The sequence below is a fragment of the Lontra canadensis genome, unplaced genomic scaffold (genome assembly GCF_010015895.1).
Source record: "Lontra canadensis isolate GAN:19392208 unplaced genomic scaffold, GSC_riverotter_1.0 scaffold18, whole genome shotgun sequence".
Classification (NCBI taxonomy): domain Eukaryota; kingdom Metazoa; phylum Chordata; class Mammalia; order Carnivora; family Mustelidae; genus Lontra; species Lontra canadensis.
This window is the reverse complement of record NW_022631012.1, coordinates 16,233,308-16,250,268: the sequence shown is the minus strand read 5'-3', so window position 1 is coordinate 16,250,268 and position 16,961 is coordinate 16,233,308. Positions and strand designations below refer to the sequence as shown.

Genomic DNA, 16,961 nt, shown 5'->3' with positions numbered 1-16,961 from the left:
GACACTTTAAAAGCACTGTGCTGACCTGTTTTTCCTTGCCCTAGGATTAAAATTAGGCCAAATCATTTTTTGGGGTGTGGCAGATTTCAAATGCTGACTATCTAGATAGGTAGTTTACTGGATTCTTTGGTGATCTCTCTGCTGAGAACTTTTTTTTTTTTTAAAGACTTTTATTTATTGAGAGAGAGAGAGAGAGAGACAGAACAAGTGAGAGCACGAGAAGGGGAGCAGCAGAAGGAGAGGGAGAAGCAGACTTCCTGCTGAGCAGGGAGTCTGACACAAGGTTAGATCCCAGCACCCTGACCTGAGTGGAAGGCAGACACTTAACTGACTGAGCCACCCAGGTGCCCCACCCTGCTGAGAACTTCTAACTGCAATTCTAGCCATTGATTCTAGAAGTCTACTTCACACAGGTTCTTCCTTTATTGGGATCTCCTTAAAGTTTTTTTGAAAAGGGTCTCTTCTGTGAGGTTCACATCTTGCTCTTGGGACACATAAACCTTTGCTTGTTGTGAGCAGAAGTTCAGCACACTCTCACTGTAGTCTTCTCTCCAGGCTCTGCCTCCGGAGACTAGCCCAGCTTCCTCTTCGGACTTTTTAATTAATTAATTTACTCCCCCCTGCCGCCAGCTTCCATAAAAAGCCAGAGTCTTTCTTTTTGGACCTTTTTTTAGGAGAAGTCAGATCCAAGTACCATCTCACAAATTTCAGGGGACAAACAGTAAGTTTTCTCAGTCATTCTCCGATGTCTTCTTTACTTGGTTGGGAAGAAGGGGACATGCCACAGCATTCTAACAACTTCTTGCAATCTCATCCTCCCCTCATGTGTACTCAAGGTGGGCAATTAGCTAAGGATCCCCCAACTAGTTTCACAATATTTGGCTTGTCATATTGAAAGATCTGGTACCTAATGTTCTGTTTTGGGGGCCTCTGCCAAAATATGGAGGTAACTTAGGGAAAGTCATGTATTTTAAATATATGTCATTAAGTTACTTTAATATACATATTTTAAAATACATATATTTTAAATATATGTCATTAAGTTATTTTCATTTTTGGTAAGTGAAATACTTTAGTTTTATATTTAGCATAGTAATAGAATTTACAAATTTATTACAAATAAATAATGTAATATAATGTGATATACATTAATACATAATAGTAAGTTTAACTCTTAAATTTTATTTAAAATTTAAACACCACCGTCCTCCCAAAATCCAGTCTAATATTAAAAAGAATTCCAGTAAACTTAACATTTAATCTGGGTTTATTTTAAAAGTTCAAAAGAAAAAAAAAAAGAAAGAAATTCTCTTCCACAATTCCAGAGGTAGGAAAGAATGTGATTTGATTTTTGAGTATAATAGATGAGAGGTTGGCAAACTCTTTCTCTAAAGGGCCAGAGGATAAATATTTTAAGCTTTGCAGACCATAATATCTCTGTTGCAACTACTGAACCCTGTCATTATAGTACAAAAGCAGTCATAGACAGTATGTCAACAGGTATTCTTTATTTACAAAACACCAAAATGGTCTGGCATTATGGCTCCTTTATCCCCAGTCTCCCACAACAATTAATGAAGAGTGTGGTTAACTAAAAGAGGCTGCCATAATGTGAACCATAATATATTACTTATTTTAATACAGATTATGTTAAATACAATAGCAAGAAAGTGACATAATGTTAACAATAACATTAAAAAATCAGCCTGTGATTCGGTATATGTTATCTATATGTTGCTTTGGGAATTGTTTTTAAAAACTTTTTAGATTAAATGTTAGCCAAGGGAGCAATACCGGCCTCATTACATTTAGTTAAATGAAGAAAACCTGCCATCTTCTTGTATAATATTGTTTAGTTCCCTATAAGAGAAGAAAAAAACCAAACCCAGCATTGTTATCAAGGCTTAACTATCTTTTTTTAATTATGAGAATATCTACATGAGAAAGAATACAATGAAATTTACTGAAAAAGGACTGAGTATTAAAGAGAATTTTCTTTGTAATTTCATGTTTACCTGGTAGTGATATGCAGGTTGCTGATAAACTGGCTGAGCTACCATCACAGGGGAACTAGATATAGAACGTGACTGTAAGAGGAAAAAAAATGAGAAATTATTTTAGGCCTAGGCAAAATTCTTTAAAATAGTTTATTATAAAATTTATCCCGAATTGTTACCTAAACCCAATCAACTTATGATCTATAATTGGAAATGTCATTTTTCTACCTCTTATTGATATTATTATTACTAATTCAACTTAAGTCTATTAAAATCATCACAGTATTCCTACTTTTCTTTGGTTTCATTTTCATGGTAATGTTAAAAGACAACCACCAGAAAAATTGCTTTCAATCCAAAGATCATGAAAATATAGTTCTAAGAGAATATTTAAAAGAAAATGGCAGCTGGACTTAAGGTGACAGTGACTATTTCCATCAAAAGACGAGCAGTAGATAATGCTTACACAACACAGAACTGAATGAGTAATTATATTTGATTTTGCCACTGATTTTCCACTGCTTACAAATAATTAAATCCTGCTCCTTTGTTATATATTTAAGTCAAATACATTATTTATTAAAGCATTGATCAAATCCCATTTTATTAATTTGATATTTAAATGAATTGATCAATAAACTTCAAGTGATTTCTCTCTGTTTGAAGAAAATACACATAACACTTCATTATTCAAAGTACTAGAGTAAACACCAAAATAGAGTATTTAAAACCAGACCATTAATAAAGCAGGCAAACTGTATTATAAGATAGGTAAAATTAGCTTTAATGATAGCAATTAAAATTCAATTTCTAACATGGGAACTAACTTTACAGTTTTATTTTAATGTTCACTCCTTCCCCTCCACAAAATGAAGAAAAATATCATAGTTTTGCACAATCTTCGGACTATAATATGCTAATAAAATTATACCACAGATTAACATTAGAAAAGAATAATGTAATTTACTATGACACTTATTTCCTATTAGTAGATTAAAGGAGGAAAAAAATCTCAGCAGATATGGGAAAAATTTATTAAAATTCAATATCTTTTTATGATAAATTCAATACTTTCATTTTTAACAAACAGAATAGGAAATAATTTCCTAATTGATTTGGGGTAATAATTCTCAATCAGGTGTGACTTTGTCCCCCAAGGGAACATATGGCAATACTTTTGGTTTTTATAGATGTGGGGAGACTAGGACACTGCTTAAACCACCTTCCATGCACAGGATTAGCATTCAACGACACAGAATCATCTGGCCCAAAATGTAATAGTGCTGAGGCTGAGAAACCTTGGTTTTGGCTAAGATTATCTTCCAAAACCTACAGTGTATACATAAATATATACACTATATATATAAAGCTTATATAAGTATATATAAAGCTTAATCATGAATCATTGAACTTGTTTCATTTTTCAAGAACAAGGTCGTTATCATATAAATACTAAGGCAGAGAAAATGTTGGTACAATAACTCAATGGAGAAAAAATGAGAAAAGAACAGAAAGAAACGTAAGTATACTGAATCATAACTGATTATCTCCATGGAAGTTGTGGAGGGTTACTGATCAAATGTTAACATTTAAAAGAAGTATTATTGGAAACAGGTCACAACCTATTAGGAAGTATGATTTAAAAATATACCATCATAAAAGCAACAAAAACCACAGAGTACCTAAGAATAAATCCAACAAAAGATGTACTAAACTGTTTTATGGAGAAAGAAAATTTTATTGACAGATGGAAATAAAAGACCTAAATGTTTGTGGATGGTAAAATTCAGTATTATACCCAAATTAATCTATATTTCAATGCAATTCTAAGAAAAATCCAACAAATGCTTTTCACAGAATTGAACAAGCTGGACTATAAAATTTATATTTATAAAAGTAAAGACTTAAAGATAGATGAGAGACTCCTGAAGAAAAAAGTGACAGGACTGCCCTATAAGATTTTAGCACTCATTCTAAAGCAATAGGAATTAACACAGAATTGGACAGGGCAAACACACCAGCAGAACAGAATAGAGAGCCCAGAGGAACAACCTCCAAAATGTGGTATTTAATAGAGGATTCCTTTCAAAATAATGAAAGAGGATGGATTAGTAAACATGAACTCCAGATTAAGATCTACATGTGAAAAACAGCAATACTAGAGTATTTTAAAAATAAAATATAGAATACCTATACTGTAATAAGGAAGTATTTTTTTAATTAATTTTATTTTTTTTAAACATATATTTTTATCCCCAGGGGTACAGGTCTATGAATCGCCAGGTTTACACATTTCACAGCACTCACCATAGCACATACCCTCCCCGATGTCCATAACCCCACCCCCCCTCTCCCAACCCCCCTCCCCCCAGCAGCCCTCAGTTTGTTTTGCGAGATTAAGAGTCACTTATGGTTTGTCTCCCTCCCAATCCCCTCTTGTTTCATTTACTCTTCTCCTACCCCCTTAAGCCCCCATGTTGCATCTCCTCTCCCTCACATCAGGGAGATCATATGATAGTTGTCTTTCTCTGATTGACTTATTTTGCTAAGCATGATACCCTCTAGTTCCATCCACGTCGTCGCAAATGGCAAGACTTCATTTCTTTTGATGGCTGCATAGTATTCCATTGTGTATATATACCATATCTTCTTTATGCATTCATCTGTTGATGGACATCTAGGTTCTTTCCATAGTTTGACTATTGTAGACATTGCTGCTATAAACATTCGGGTGCAGGTGCCCCTTCGGATCACTACGTTTGTATCTTTAGGGTAAATACCCAGTAGTGCAATTGCTGGGTCATAGGGTAGTTCTATTTTGAACATTTTGAGGAACCTCCATGCTGTTTTCCAGAGTGGTTGCACCAGCTTGCATTCCCACCAACAGTGTAGGAGGGTTCCCCTTTCTCCGCATCCTCGCCAGCATCTGTCATTTCCTGACTTGTTAATTTTAGCCATTCTGACTGGTGTGAGGTGATATCTCATTGTGGTTTTGATTTGTATTTCCCCGATGCCCAGTGATATGGGAGCACTTTTTCATGTGTCTGTTGGCCATCTGGATGTCTTCTTTGCAGAAATGTCTGTTCATGTCTTCTGCCCATTTCTTGATTGGATTATTTGTTCTTTGTGTGTTCAGTTTGCTAATTCTTTATAGATTTTGGACACTAGCCCTTTATCTGATATGTCGTTTGCAAATATCTTCTCCCATTCTGTCAGTTGTCTTTTGGTTTTGTTAACTGTTTCCTTTGCTGTGCAAAAGCTTTTGATCTTGGTGAAATCCCAGTAGTTCATTTTTGCCCTTGTTTCCCTTGCCTTTGGCGATGTTCCTAGGAAGATGTTGCTGCGGCTGAGGTCGAAGAGGTTGCTGCCTGTGTTCTCCTCAAGGATTTTGATGGATTCCTTTCTCACATCGAAGTCCTTCATCCATTTTGAGTCTATTTTCGTGTGTGGTGTAAGGAAATGATCCAATTTCATTTTTCTGCATGTGGCTGTCCAATTTTCCCAACACCATTTGTTGAAGAGGCTGTCTTTTTTCCATTGGACATTCTTTCCTGCTTTGTCGAAGATTAGTTGACCATAGAGTTGAGGGTCTATTTCTGGGCTCTCTATTCTGTTCTATTGATCTATGTGTCTGTTTTTGTGCCAGTACCATGCTGTCTTGATGATGACAGCTTTGTAATAGAGCTTGAAGTCCGGAATTGTGATGCCACCGACTTTGGCTTTCTTTTTCAATATTCCTTTGGCTATTCGTGGTCTTTTCTGGTTCCATATAAATTTTAGGATTATTTGTTCCATTTCTTTAAAAAAAATGGATGGTACTTTGATAGGAATTGCATTAAATGTGTAGATTGCTTTAGGTAGCATAGACATTTTCACAATGTTTATTCTTCCAATCCAGGAGCATGGAACATTTTTCCATTTCTTTGTGTCTTCCTCAATTTCTTTCATGAGTACTTTATAGTTTTCTGTGTATACATTCTTAGGCTCTTTGGTTAGGTTTATTCCTAGGTATCTTATAGTTTTGGGTGCCATTGTAAATGGGATTGACTCCTTAATTTCTCTTTCTTCTGTCTTGTCGTTGGTGTAGAGAAATGCGACTGATTTCTGTGCGTTGATTTTATATCCTGACACTTTACTGAATTCCTGTACAAGTTCTAGCAGTTTTGGAGTGGAGTCTTTTGGGTTTTCCACAGATAGTATCATATCATCTGCGAAGAGTGATAGTTTGACTTCTTTGCCGATTTGGATGCCTTTAATTTCCTTTTGTTGTCTGATTGCTGAGGCTAGGACTTCTAGTACTATGTTGAATAGCAGTGGTGATAACGGACGTCCCTGCCGTGTTCCTGACCTTAGCGGAAAAGCTTTCAGTTTTTCTCCATTGAGAATGATATTTGCGGTGGGTTTTTCATAGATGGCTTTGATAATATTGAGGTATGTGCCCTCTATCCCTACACTTTGAAGAGTTTTGATCAGGAAGGGATGCTATACTTTGTCAAATGCTTTTTCAGCATCTATGGAGAGTATCATATGGTTCTTGTTCTTTCTTTTATTAATGTGTTGTATCACATTAATTGATTTGCGGATGTTGAACCAAACTTGCAGCGCTGGAATAAATCCCACTTGGTTGTGGTGAATAATCCTTTTAATGTACTGTTGAATCCTATTGGCTAGTATTTTGGTGAGAATTTTCACATCTGTGTTCATCAAGGATATTGGTCTGTAGTTTTCTTTTTTGATGGGATCCTTGTCTGGTTTTGGGATCAAGGTGATGCTGGCCTCATAAAATGAGTTTGGAAGTTTTCCTTCCATTTCTATTTTTTGGAACAGTTTCAGGAGAATAGGAATTAGTTCTTCTTTAAATGTTTGGTAGAATTCCCCCGGGAAGCCGTCTGGCCCTGGGCTTTTGTTTGTTTGGAGATTTTTGATGACTGTTTCAATCTCCGTACTGGTTATGGGTCTGTTCATGCTTTCTATTTCTTCCTGGTTCAGATGTGGTAGTTTATATGTCTCTAGGAATGCATCCATTTCTTCCAGATTGTCAAATTTGTTGGCGTAGAGTTGCTCATAGTATGTTCTTATAATTGTCTGTATTTCTTTGGTGTTAGTTGTCATCTCTCCTCTTTCATTCATGATTTTATTTATTTGGGTCCTTTCTCTTTTCTTTTTGATAGGTCTGGCCAGGGTTTATCAATCTTATTAATTCTTTCAAAGAACCAGACCCTAGTTTCGTTGATTTGTTCTATTGTTTTTTTGGTTTCTATTTCATTGATTTCTGCTCTGATCTTTATGATTTCTCTTCTCCTGCTGGGTTTAGGGTTTCTTTCTTGTTCTTTCTCCAGCTTCTTTAGGTGTAGGGTTAGGTTGTGTACCTGAGACCTTTCTTGTTTCTTGAGAAAGGCTTGTACCGCTATATATTTTCCTCTCAAGACTGCCTTTGTTGTGTCCCACAGATTTTGAACCGTTGTGTTTTCATTATCATTTGTTTCCATGAATTTTTTCAATTCTTCTTTAATTTCCTGGTTGACCCATTCATTCTTTAGAAGGATGCTGTTTAGTCTCCATGTATTTGGGTTCTTTCCAAATTTCCTCTTGTGATTGAGTTCTAGCTTCAGAATATTGTGGTCTGAAAATATGCAGGGAATGATCCCAATCTTTTGATACCAGTTGAGACCTGATTTAGGACCGAGGATGTGGTCTATTCTGGAGAATGTTCCATGTGCACTAGAGAAGAATGTGTATTCTATTGCTTTGGGATGAAATGTTCTGAATATATCTGTGATGTCCATCTGGTCCAGTGTGTCATTTAAGGCCTTTATTTCCTTATTGATCTTTTGCTTGGATGATCTGTCCATTTCGGTGAGGGGAGTGTTAAAATCCCCTACTATTATTGTATGATTGTCGATGTGTTTCTTTGATTTTGTTATTAATCGTCGATGTGTTTCTTTGATTTTGGCTGCTCCCACGTTAGGGGCATAGATATTTAATATTGTTAGATCTTCTTGTGGGACAGATCCTTTGAGTATGATATAGTGTCCTTCCTCATCTCTTATTATAGTCTTTGGCTTAAAATCTAATTGATCTGATATAAGGATTGCCACTCCTGCTTTCTTCTGATGTCCATTAGCATGGTAAATTCTTTTCCACCCCCTCACTTTAAATCTGGAGGTGTCTTCGGGTTTAAAATGAGTTTCTTGTAGGCAACATATAGATGGGTTTTGTTTTTTTATCCATTCTGATACCCTGTGTCTTTTGATTGGGGCATTTAGCCCATTAACATTCAGGGTAACTATTGAGAGATAGGAATTTAGTGCCATTGTATTGCCTGTAAGGTGTGTCTGTTCCTTTCTGATCTACTACTTTTAGGGTCTCTCTTTGCTTAGAGGACCCCTTTCAATATTTCCTGTAGAGCTGGTTTGGTGTTTGCCAATTCTTTCAGTTTTTGTTTGTCCTGGAAGCTTTTAATCTCTCCTTCTATTTTCAATGATAGCCTAGCTGGATATAGTATTGTTGGCTGCATGTTTTTCTCATTTAGTGCTCTGAATATAGCATGCCAGCTCTTTCTGGCCTGCCAGGTCTCTGTGGATAAGTCTGCTGCCAATCTAATATTTTTACCATTGTATGTTACAGACTTCTTCTCCCGGGCTGCTTTCAGGATTTTCTCTTTGTCACTAAGACTTGTAAATTTGACTATTAGGTGACGGGGTGTGGACCTATTCTTATTGATTTTGAGGGGGGTTCTCTGAACCTCCTGGATTTTGATGCTTGTTCCCTTTGCCATATTGGGGATATTCTCTCCAATAATTCTCTCCAATATACCTTCTGCTCCCCTCTCTCTTTCTTCTTCTTCTGGAATCCCAATTATTCTAATGTTGTTTCGTCTTATGGTGTCACTTATCTCTCGAATTCTCCCCTCGTGGTCCAGTAGCTGTTTGTCCCTCTTTTGCTCAGCTTCTTTATTCTCTGTCATTTGGTCTTCCATATCGCTAATTCTTTCTTCTGCCTCATTTATACTAGCAGTGAGAGCCTCCATTTCTGATTGCACCTCATTAATAGCTTTTTTTATTTCAACTTGGTTAGATTTTAGTTCTTTTATTTCTCCAGAAAGGGCTTTTATATCTCCCGAGAGGGTTTCTCTAATATCTTCCATGCCTTTTTCGAGCCCGGCTAGAACCTTGAGAATCGTCATTCTGAACTCTAGATCTGACATATTACCAATGTCTGTATTGATTAGGTCCCTAGCCTTTGGTACTGCCTCTTGTTCTTTTTTTTGTGGTGAATTTTTCCGCCTTGTCATTTTGTCCAGATAAGAGTATATGAAGGAGCAAGTAAAATACTAAAAGGGTGGCAACAATCCCCGGAAAATATGCTTTAACCAAATCAGAAGAGATCCCAAATCGTGAGGCGGGAGAAAGGGGATAAAAAGAGGTTCAGAAAGAAAAAAAAAAAGAAACAATTAAAAGAAGAAAATGAATAAAGAAAAAATATAAAAAGGAAAAAATATATATATATTAGATAAACTAGTTAAAAAACGTTAAAAAGAAAAGGGTAAAATTTAAAAAAAATTAGAAGAAGAGAAAAAAATTGAAAAAGAAAAAAAAAATTAAATTAATTGCAAGGCTAAAGAATCATGGGGAGAAAGCCATGAGCTCCATGCTTTGCTTTCTCCTCCTCTGGAATTCCGCGGCTCTCCTTGGTATTGAAACTGCACTCCTTGGTAGGTGAACTTGGTCCTTGCTGGGTTTCTTGTTGATCTTCTGGGGGAGGGGCCTGTTGTAGTGATTCTCAAGCGTCTTTGCCCCCGGCGGAGTTGCACCACCCTTACCAGGGGCCGGGCTGAGTAATCCGCTCGGGTTTGCTTTCGGGAGCTTTTGTTCCCTGAGCGCTTTCTGTAGAGTTCAGGAGGACGGGAATGAAGACGGCGGCCTCCCAGTCTCTGGCCCGGAGGAGCTGAGAGCCCGGGGCCCCACTCCTCAGTGCGCCCTCAGAGAACAGTGCCCAATTACTCCCGTCACCCTGGCCTCCGGCTGCACTCCGAACTGACCGAGCCTCCGACCGGTTCAAGGTAACCCCGAGCTTAGAGCTCACTCCTCGGCTCTGTCTCTGTAGCCGGCTTCCCCGTTCTAATACCTTAAGCTCCGTGACACTCAGACACCCCCGATCCTTCTGTGACCCTGCGGGACCCAGGGCCACGCTGACCCCGTGTGGGCTTCACCCCGGTTAAGCCTCTGGAGCGATGTCCCTCAGTGGAACAGACTTTAAAAGTCCCGATTTTGTGCTCCGTTGCTCCGCCGCTTGCCGGGGCCGGCCCCTCCCCCTGCGGTCTATCTTCCCGTCGCTTTGGATTCACTTCTCCGCCAATCCTACCTTTCAGAAAGTGGTTGATTTTCTGTTTCTAGAATTGCTGTTCTTCTTCTCTTCGATCTCCCGTTGGATTTGTAGGTGTTTGCAATCTTTAGATAAGCTATCTAGCTGATCCCCTGCTACCTGAAGTAGTCTCAGCTGCTACTTCTCCGCCATCTTGACTCCTCCTCCCAGGAAGTATTTTTTTTAATTTAAATTTTTTATTCTTTTCTTGGAAGTGTTATGTTTTAAAAATAAGATACCAAAAGATGAAACTACTACCATAAAGGAAAACATTAATACATATGTTAACATTAAAACAAAGAATTAGTGTATAACAAAAAAACCCTGTAAAGTTAACGGACAAACCACACACCAGAAGAACTCACAAAATTCATATAATGAACTCAAGAAAAAGACAAATAACCCCAATAGAAAAGATAAAGGATATGAAGAGGCACCTCACAGAAGAAAAGTGGAATGCCAATAAATACCCGAATTATGTTCAATCTTACCAATGACTAGGAAGATAAAAAACTAAAATACTATTTCATAATAATATTGGCAGAAATTGAAAATTAAAGGATTGGCAGGTTATGGAGAAATTGTAGCTCTCATAAACTGTTAGCTAATGTATAAACTGGTATACTTTGGAAAGTCATTTGGCAACATTTAGTCAAAGATGTGCATATTCTATAATGTGAAATTTTACTTCTCTGCATATATTGCAGCCTAGACCATGGGAGGAGAATACGAAATTTTTCTAGTGGTAAATGGGCATGAATAGGTTTCGGAGTATTAATTTTTAGATTCTAAATTTCATATGTACTCCTTCCTGATTTGATGTGTCTGTGACTGTGTCTCTGTACCATGTGTCTGTTTTCTTTTCATAACGCCCTTTCAAAATTACCATTCACCTTCATGATGAAAGGCACACTTCTCACTCATTCTAGATCTATTATAATGTTTTGTTTGGGAATATCAATACCAAAAGGGCATCAAACCAATAGATAATTCAAGTAGGCAATGCCCTTGAGAAGTGAGAGAAGCAAAGCAAAAAGAGCTTTTATAAGAAATATTAAAGGGGAGATGGTCCTTTATTTCATCCAGAGAACAAAATAAATTATATGATGGTTATAAGAATACATATTAACTCATTTATTTGAGCTTAAAAATGATTAAAAGTTAGAATTTTCTAATAGAAATGAAGTTTTATTTGACTGACTAGTTTTGTTAACAGAGTTCTAGACGTTTTCCATCTTTTTTTTTTGAGGTATAACTGACATATACCCTTATATTAGTTTTATGTAGCTAGCATACATAATATGTTGTATTCCTAAATTATTTAAAATTATGATAAATTTAGATATTAACTTAAAAATATGTATTCATAATTTTCCAGAAAATTTTTAGAGGATATACAAGCAAAAAACTTTGAAGACTACTTTCCTAGACAAACTCTTACATAGTACATACAAGATCTGGATGTTCACTGTCATCTTGATTACAGAAAAAAGTTAAAACATCCATCAATAGGGGAATATATACTTATAATATGGAATATTATAAAATATTAAAATAAGTGAATTAGATATACTAGTAACAACATTGTTTAATCTCAAAAACATAATGTTGAATAGAAAAACTGGTTATTTACATAGTGTTAAGAAAATCACCCAAAGCAATACTACCTATTGTTTAAGGATACCTACATTTGTAGTAAAAACATAAAATGATAGGAAAGATATTATGGTTATATATTCCAAATATGTCTGACGAGAAAAGGAGGGTAATAAAATGGGGGCAAGGAGACTATACCTGAATTTCTCATATTTCATTTCTCCTTATAAAAGAACTTACATAAATATGGCAAAATGTTAAGATTTATTAAATTTAAGTGGTAGCTACATGGCTGTTAATTATTATTCATACTTGTCTATAGTTGAAATATTTCAGAAATAAATGTTTTTAAAAATTGATAGAATAGGTGGGAACCCTTTTAAGATGAAAATTACTTACAGGCCAAGGTGGTGGGACAGAAGCTACCTCTGGAGTATGAAAATAAGCAACACCATTATGATATGTGTAAGGATATCCAGTTGAAGTCGTTAGATACATTGTTCCAGCTGCTGGCATTATACTGGAACCTAAAGTAAAGATTAAATAATAATAATAATTAAAATGTTCAGTTTAACTTTTAAAAAAGTGATTTCTGAACACTTGATACAATTACAGTAAAAACTGAATGTTGCAAATTAAAAAAATTCCAAATGTTGAAGTATTTTTGAAGTATATATTTTCAAACTCACTATCTTAGAACTTTTATTAGCTTAAAGTGAGGAAAAAGAAATAAATTCAATAAAGAATACTAAAAACTCACCAATTTAGATTTTAATAACAATGTGATCAAACACAAGGCTTAAAAATTTAAATTATTATCAGCAAGGTCATAAGACCTAAGACCTTAAGACCTAAGGTCTTAAGACCTAAGACCTTAAGACCTAAGGTCTTAAAACCTAAGACCTTAGTTAAGACCTTTATTTGTAAAAGGCCAAAGATGATGAAGGCAGTGAAGTTGGAAAAGATTCCATACTTTCCTGAAGATATTTTGGTTCCATCCTCCAAATTCTTTGGTTCTATTATCACAAGCATTCATTGAGGCTATGACTCTTACTCTCCAGCCTCCCTTTGCTACAACTGCAGCTTATTGCAAACATGACCACAAATCTTCATGTGTAGTTCTGGGTCCCCATCTCTTTTATCAGATCAAGTTATATATAAACCCTTCCTCCCCCAAAATAAAAGGAAATATTTTTTTGTCAAGAGAACACTTGAAAAATTTATATAAGCCAAGTCAGATTAAGTACTTAAGTACTTAAGCCAAGTCAATTAAGTACTTGACCAGCAAATTTATGTAAATTACTGGAACCGGCAATCCTCCTTCCATTATACCAGTAATTCTCAAATTTTAACGTACATTAGAATCACCTAGATAGTTTATTAGGATACAAATTCCAGGGCCACATTAGCAGAGATTTAGATTCAATAAGTCTGGGATAGGGCTTGAGGATCTGCATTTTGAGAGATTCCAACTGAACTGTTACTGGCTGCAAACCACACCGTGAGGAGCCCTGGCCTACCACTTTAAGCAACACTACCACTTCTGAGCTTTTATATTTTCACTATATTTCATCTGTATTGTTACTACTTATTTTAGTGATTCTTAATCTCATCCTTTTGAGAATCTGATGAAAATCATGCAACCTTTTCTCAGGGATATACACATTAAAATTTTTTTTTGCACAAATTCAGGAGGTTCATGGATTTCCCTTCAAGATACTCAAGGAACCACAGGTTTATCTGTTACATAAATAAATAAAATTTGAGATAGTACTATTACAAGACATTGAACTTGGCTGGTGATACAGCCAAAAAGAAAAACAAAATTGGACCTGTCATATGAAAGTTACCTTCTGGTGGAGAAAATAGTTATTAGCTTATTACACAATTAATTAATTAAATACAATTTTGATAAATACATTAAGAGGTAGTATAGGGTATTACACAGAGTAGTATGAACTTTCTAATTATATTTAATTTGTGAAGAAATGATGTTTGGGCTGAGCTTTAAAGAATGATTGGGATGCACCGAGGAGGCTGAGTTGGGTAAGTGTCTGACTGTTGATCTCAGCTCAGGTCTTGATGCCAGGATCATAATAAGTTCAACCCCACATTGGGCTCCACACCTAATCTTAAAAAAAAAAAAAAAAGATTGGGATGGGAATGGGATGGCAAAGAGAGTTCTAGGCAAAGAAAATAATGTATATCAGCAGTATGGTATGTTCTGGAATTGAAAGAAAGCTAGATGGCTAACGTATAGGAAAAAAAGGAAAGAAGAGCTCAAAATAAGCTAAGAATAATATGAAATATACACTTTTGAAAGATCACTCTGGCTGCCTTGTATATGATGGGTCAGAAGGTACAAAAAGTGGATTCAGAAAGACCTGTTAGGAGGCTCTTCCAGTAATCAAGGCAAGTGAGGTGGGTGGCTAGGACTAGAATATTGATAATAGAGATGAAACAAGCTATAGATTTGAGAAAAAATTGAGATAAAAATCTCCCATATTTTATAAGTCTACTTTTATACTTAAAATTTATTTGCAGAAAAGTATAAAGAGCTTTGGAGTCAACTTGTCCTGGATTTGAAGGCTAATGCAACTATTTGGTTAAGTTATTAACCCTATACTTCTCAAATTTACTATTTGAAAGCATTCAGCATGGTGATTTATTTTTTTTCTTTAAAGCAATTTATGGGACATAATATGAACATTACTACTTATACCTACCGCTGATAATATAGAACTATTACTACATGTTACAGCTTAACCCTTGGAACTAATAAGTATTAACCTATTTAGGGCACTCTTCAGTTATCTTTTAAATTAACAAATAACTAAGTCAAAATTAAACTTGATAAATATTTCTTTTTTTTAAGATTTTATTTATTTGACAGAGATACAGAGAGGGAGGGAGAGAGAGAGCCGGCACAAGCAGGGGGAGTGGAAAAGGGAGAAGCAGGCTCCCTGCTGAGCAGGGAGCCCAATGCAGGACTTGATCTCAGGACCCTGAGATCATAACCTGAGCCAAACGCAATCACTTAACCAACTGAGCCATCCAGGTACCCCATAACTGTTAATTTCTCAGTAAAAAATAGAACAGTCCAAAGGAGCACAACTATTAATTTGTTAACAGGTATACAATAACAACCTAATGTTTTAAACATCCCAACAGACAGTAAGGCACAGTTAAGGAAGAATAAGAAAATTCAGTTACTAATTTTAGGTATCTCCTTCCAGCTAAAGACTACTATAGAGTTCAGTAAATCTTTAGGTAAAAGCTAACTGTAAAGATGCCTAATATAATAGAGGAAGAGTGAGAAAAAAAGAAGAGTAGAGTGGACAGCATTACAGAAATTTGAGGAAGGCACAACTTGGCTAATTCTTAAAGCTTTAGGAATTGTTCCTTCATAATTATAACATAGCTAGTTGGGCTATAGTACCTACCATTGCAACTAGAGTTTCTGATATTGGTTCTATATTCTTACTTTCAGTATCTTCAATTTCTAATTTTATTTATTTATTTGTTTATTTTAAAGATTTTATTTATTTAACAGAAAGAGACAGATCACAAGTAGGCAGAGGCAGGGGGAGAGAAGAGGGGAAGCAGGCTCCCTGCTGAGCAGAGAGCCTGCTGCAGGGCAAGATCCTAGGACCCTGAGATCATGACCTGAGCTGAAGGCAGAGGCTTAACCCACTGAGCCACCCAGGCACCCCTCTTCAATTTCCAATTTTAAATTACTTTTCTAATTAGAAAAATTTCTAATTAATAGTACCAAAATAATTCTAATTACCTTTGCAATTTTAAATTGTATTTTTATGTAGAAGAGTTTTCCTTTAAAGATTTAACTATATCAATATATGTAAACACCATTATTTGTGTAAAATTTTCCCTGTCCCCCAAAATCTAACATATATTAATTTTGGTAAGAAATATTATTTGATCACCAGCTTTGCTAAAATAACTTTATTAAATGAAAGAAGCATGATATTTTGATATTTTAATTAAGTTCTTAAAAAAAGTAATATTTCAAAAAAGAACCATGCAAAAACACTGAAAAGTACATTAGTTCTCAATACATACGAGGGATTCCTACTTGTTGTTTTCTTATTGCTGGACCAATGTTCAGTTTCTTATCCTTATAATTAAGTTTTTCAGCCTAAAATAAGAAAAAAATATTTTATTATCTTGGTACTACTATTTTACAAAACCAATAATGAAAAATTAGTGAGAAACAATTTTTAAAATTCAGACTGTAACATTTTTTGAAAGCAGCCAGAATATTGGAAAGGGCAAAGTCTTTGGATATTTAAAGATCTGGGTTTGAATTTTGATTCCAATGGTCTGACCCCAGTTCTTTAATTGGAATACAGTCAATCCTCTATTCATAGATCCCATATTTGGGAATTCACCTATTTATTAAAGTTATTTGTAACCCCAAAAGCAAACTTGTGGCAATTTAAGCAGTTACTAGTAGACATGAGCAGTGAGGTGAAAATTTTGAATTGCCTGACATACACAGTCCCAGGCTGAGGTCAAATAAGGCAACACTCTGTCTTCTTGTCTCAGCTCCTAAAAAAGAGTCTGTTTCATGTTGTTTAGTGCCAAATTTTAGTGCCAGTATTTTTGTATTTTATGTTGGTGATTTTGCTATCTTTTTTTTTTTTTTTTAAATTCTGCTATTTAAAATGGCCTTCAAATGTAGTGTTAAAGTGCTGGCTAAGTTCCTAAGCACAAGAAGACTGTCATTTGCCTTATTGAGAAAATGTTTTAGATGGGCTTAATTCAGACACGAGTTACAGTGCTGTTGGCCAGGAGTTCAATGTTAATGAATCAACAATATATATTTAACATGACGTCTTTAAACAGAAACACACACAAAACAAAGTTATGTATTGATTGGTTGGTTGGTTAATGTAAACAGAAACTAGTGGGAACTTTGTATTTCTTCTAGGAAGAACAGTACAGTATTTGCTAACTGAGTGTTCATGGTGACTTTATAAAACA

The 16,961-nt window shown here is 35.5% G+C and overlaps 1 protein-coding gene across 3 annotated transcripts in view; it reads right to left on the bottom strand.

Annotated features, from left to right (window-relative positions):
* The window catches only part of BOLL (boule homolog, RNA binding protein), a 56,507-nt gene that overhangs the window by 30,196 nt on the left and 9,350 nt on the right, over positions 1 to 16,961 (bottom strand). For all 3 annotated transcript variants that reach the window (XM_032860149.1, XM_032860148.1, XM_032860150.1), the window contains exons 5-7: positions 16,038 to 16,113; positions 12,357 to 12,484; positions 2,016 to 2,087 (exon numbers count right to left, since the gene is read on the bottom strand). In XM_032860149.1, coding sequence (XP_032716040.1) covers positions 2,016 to 2,087; positions 12,357 to 12,484; positions 16,038 to 16,113 — 276 coding nt within the window. The remainder of the gene's footprint in view (positions 1 to 2,015; positions 2,088 to 12,356; positions 12,485 to 16,037; positions 16,114 to 16,961) is intronic.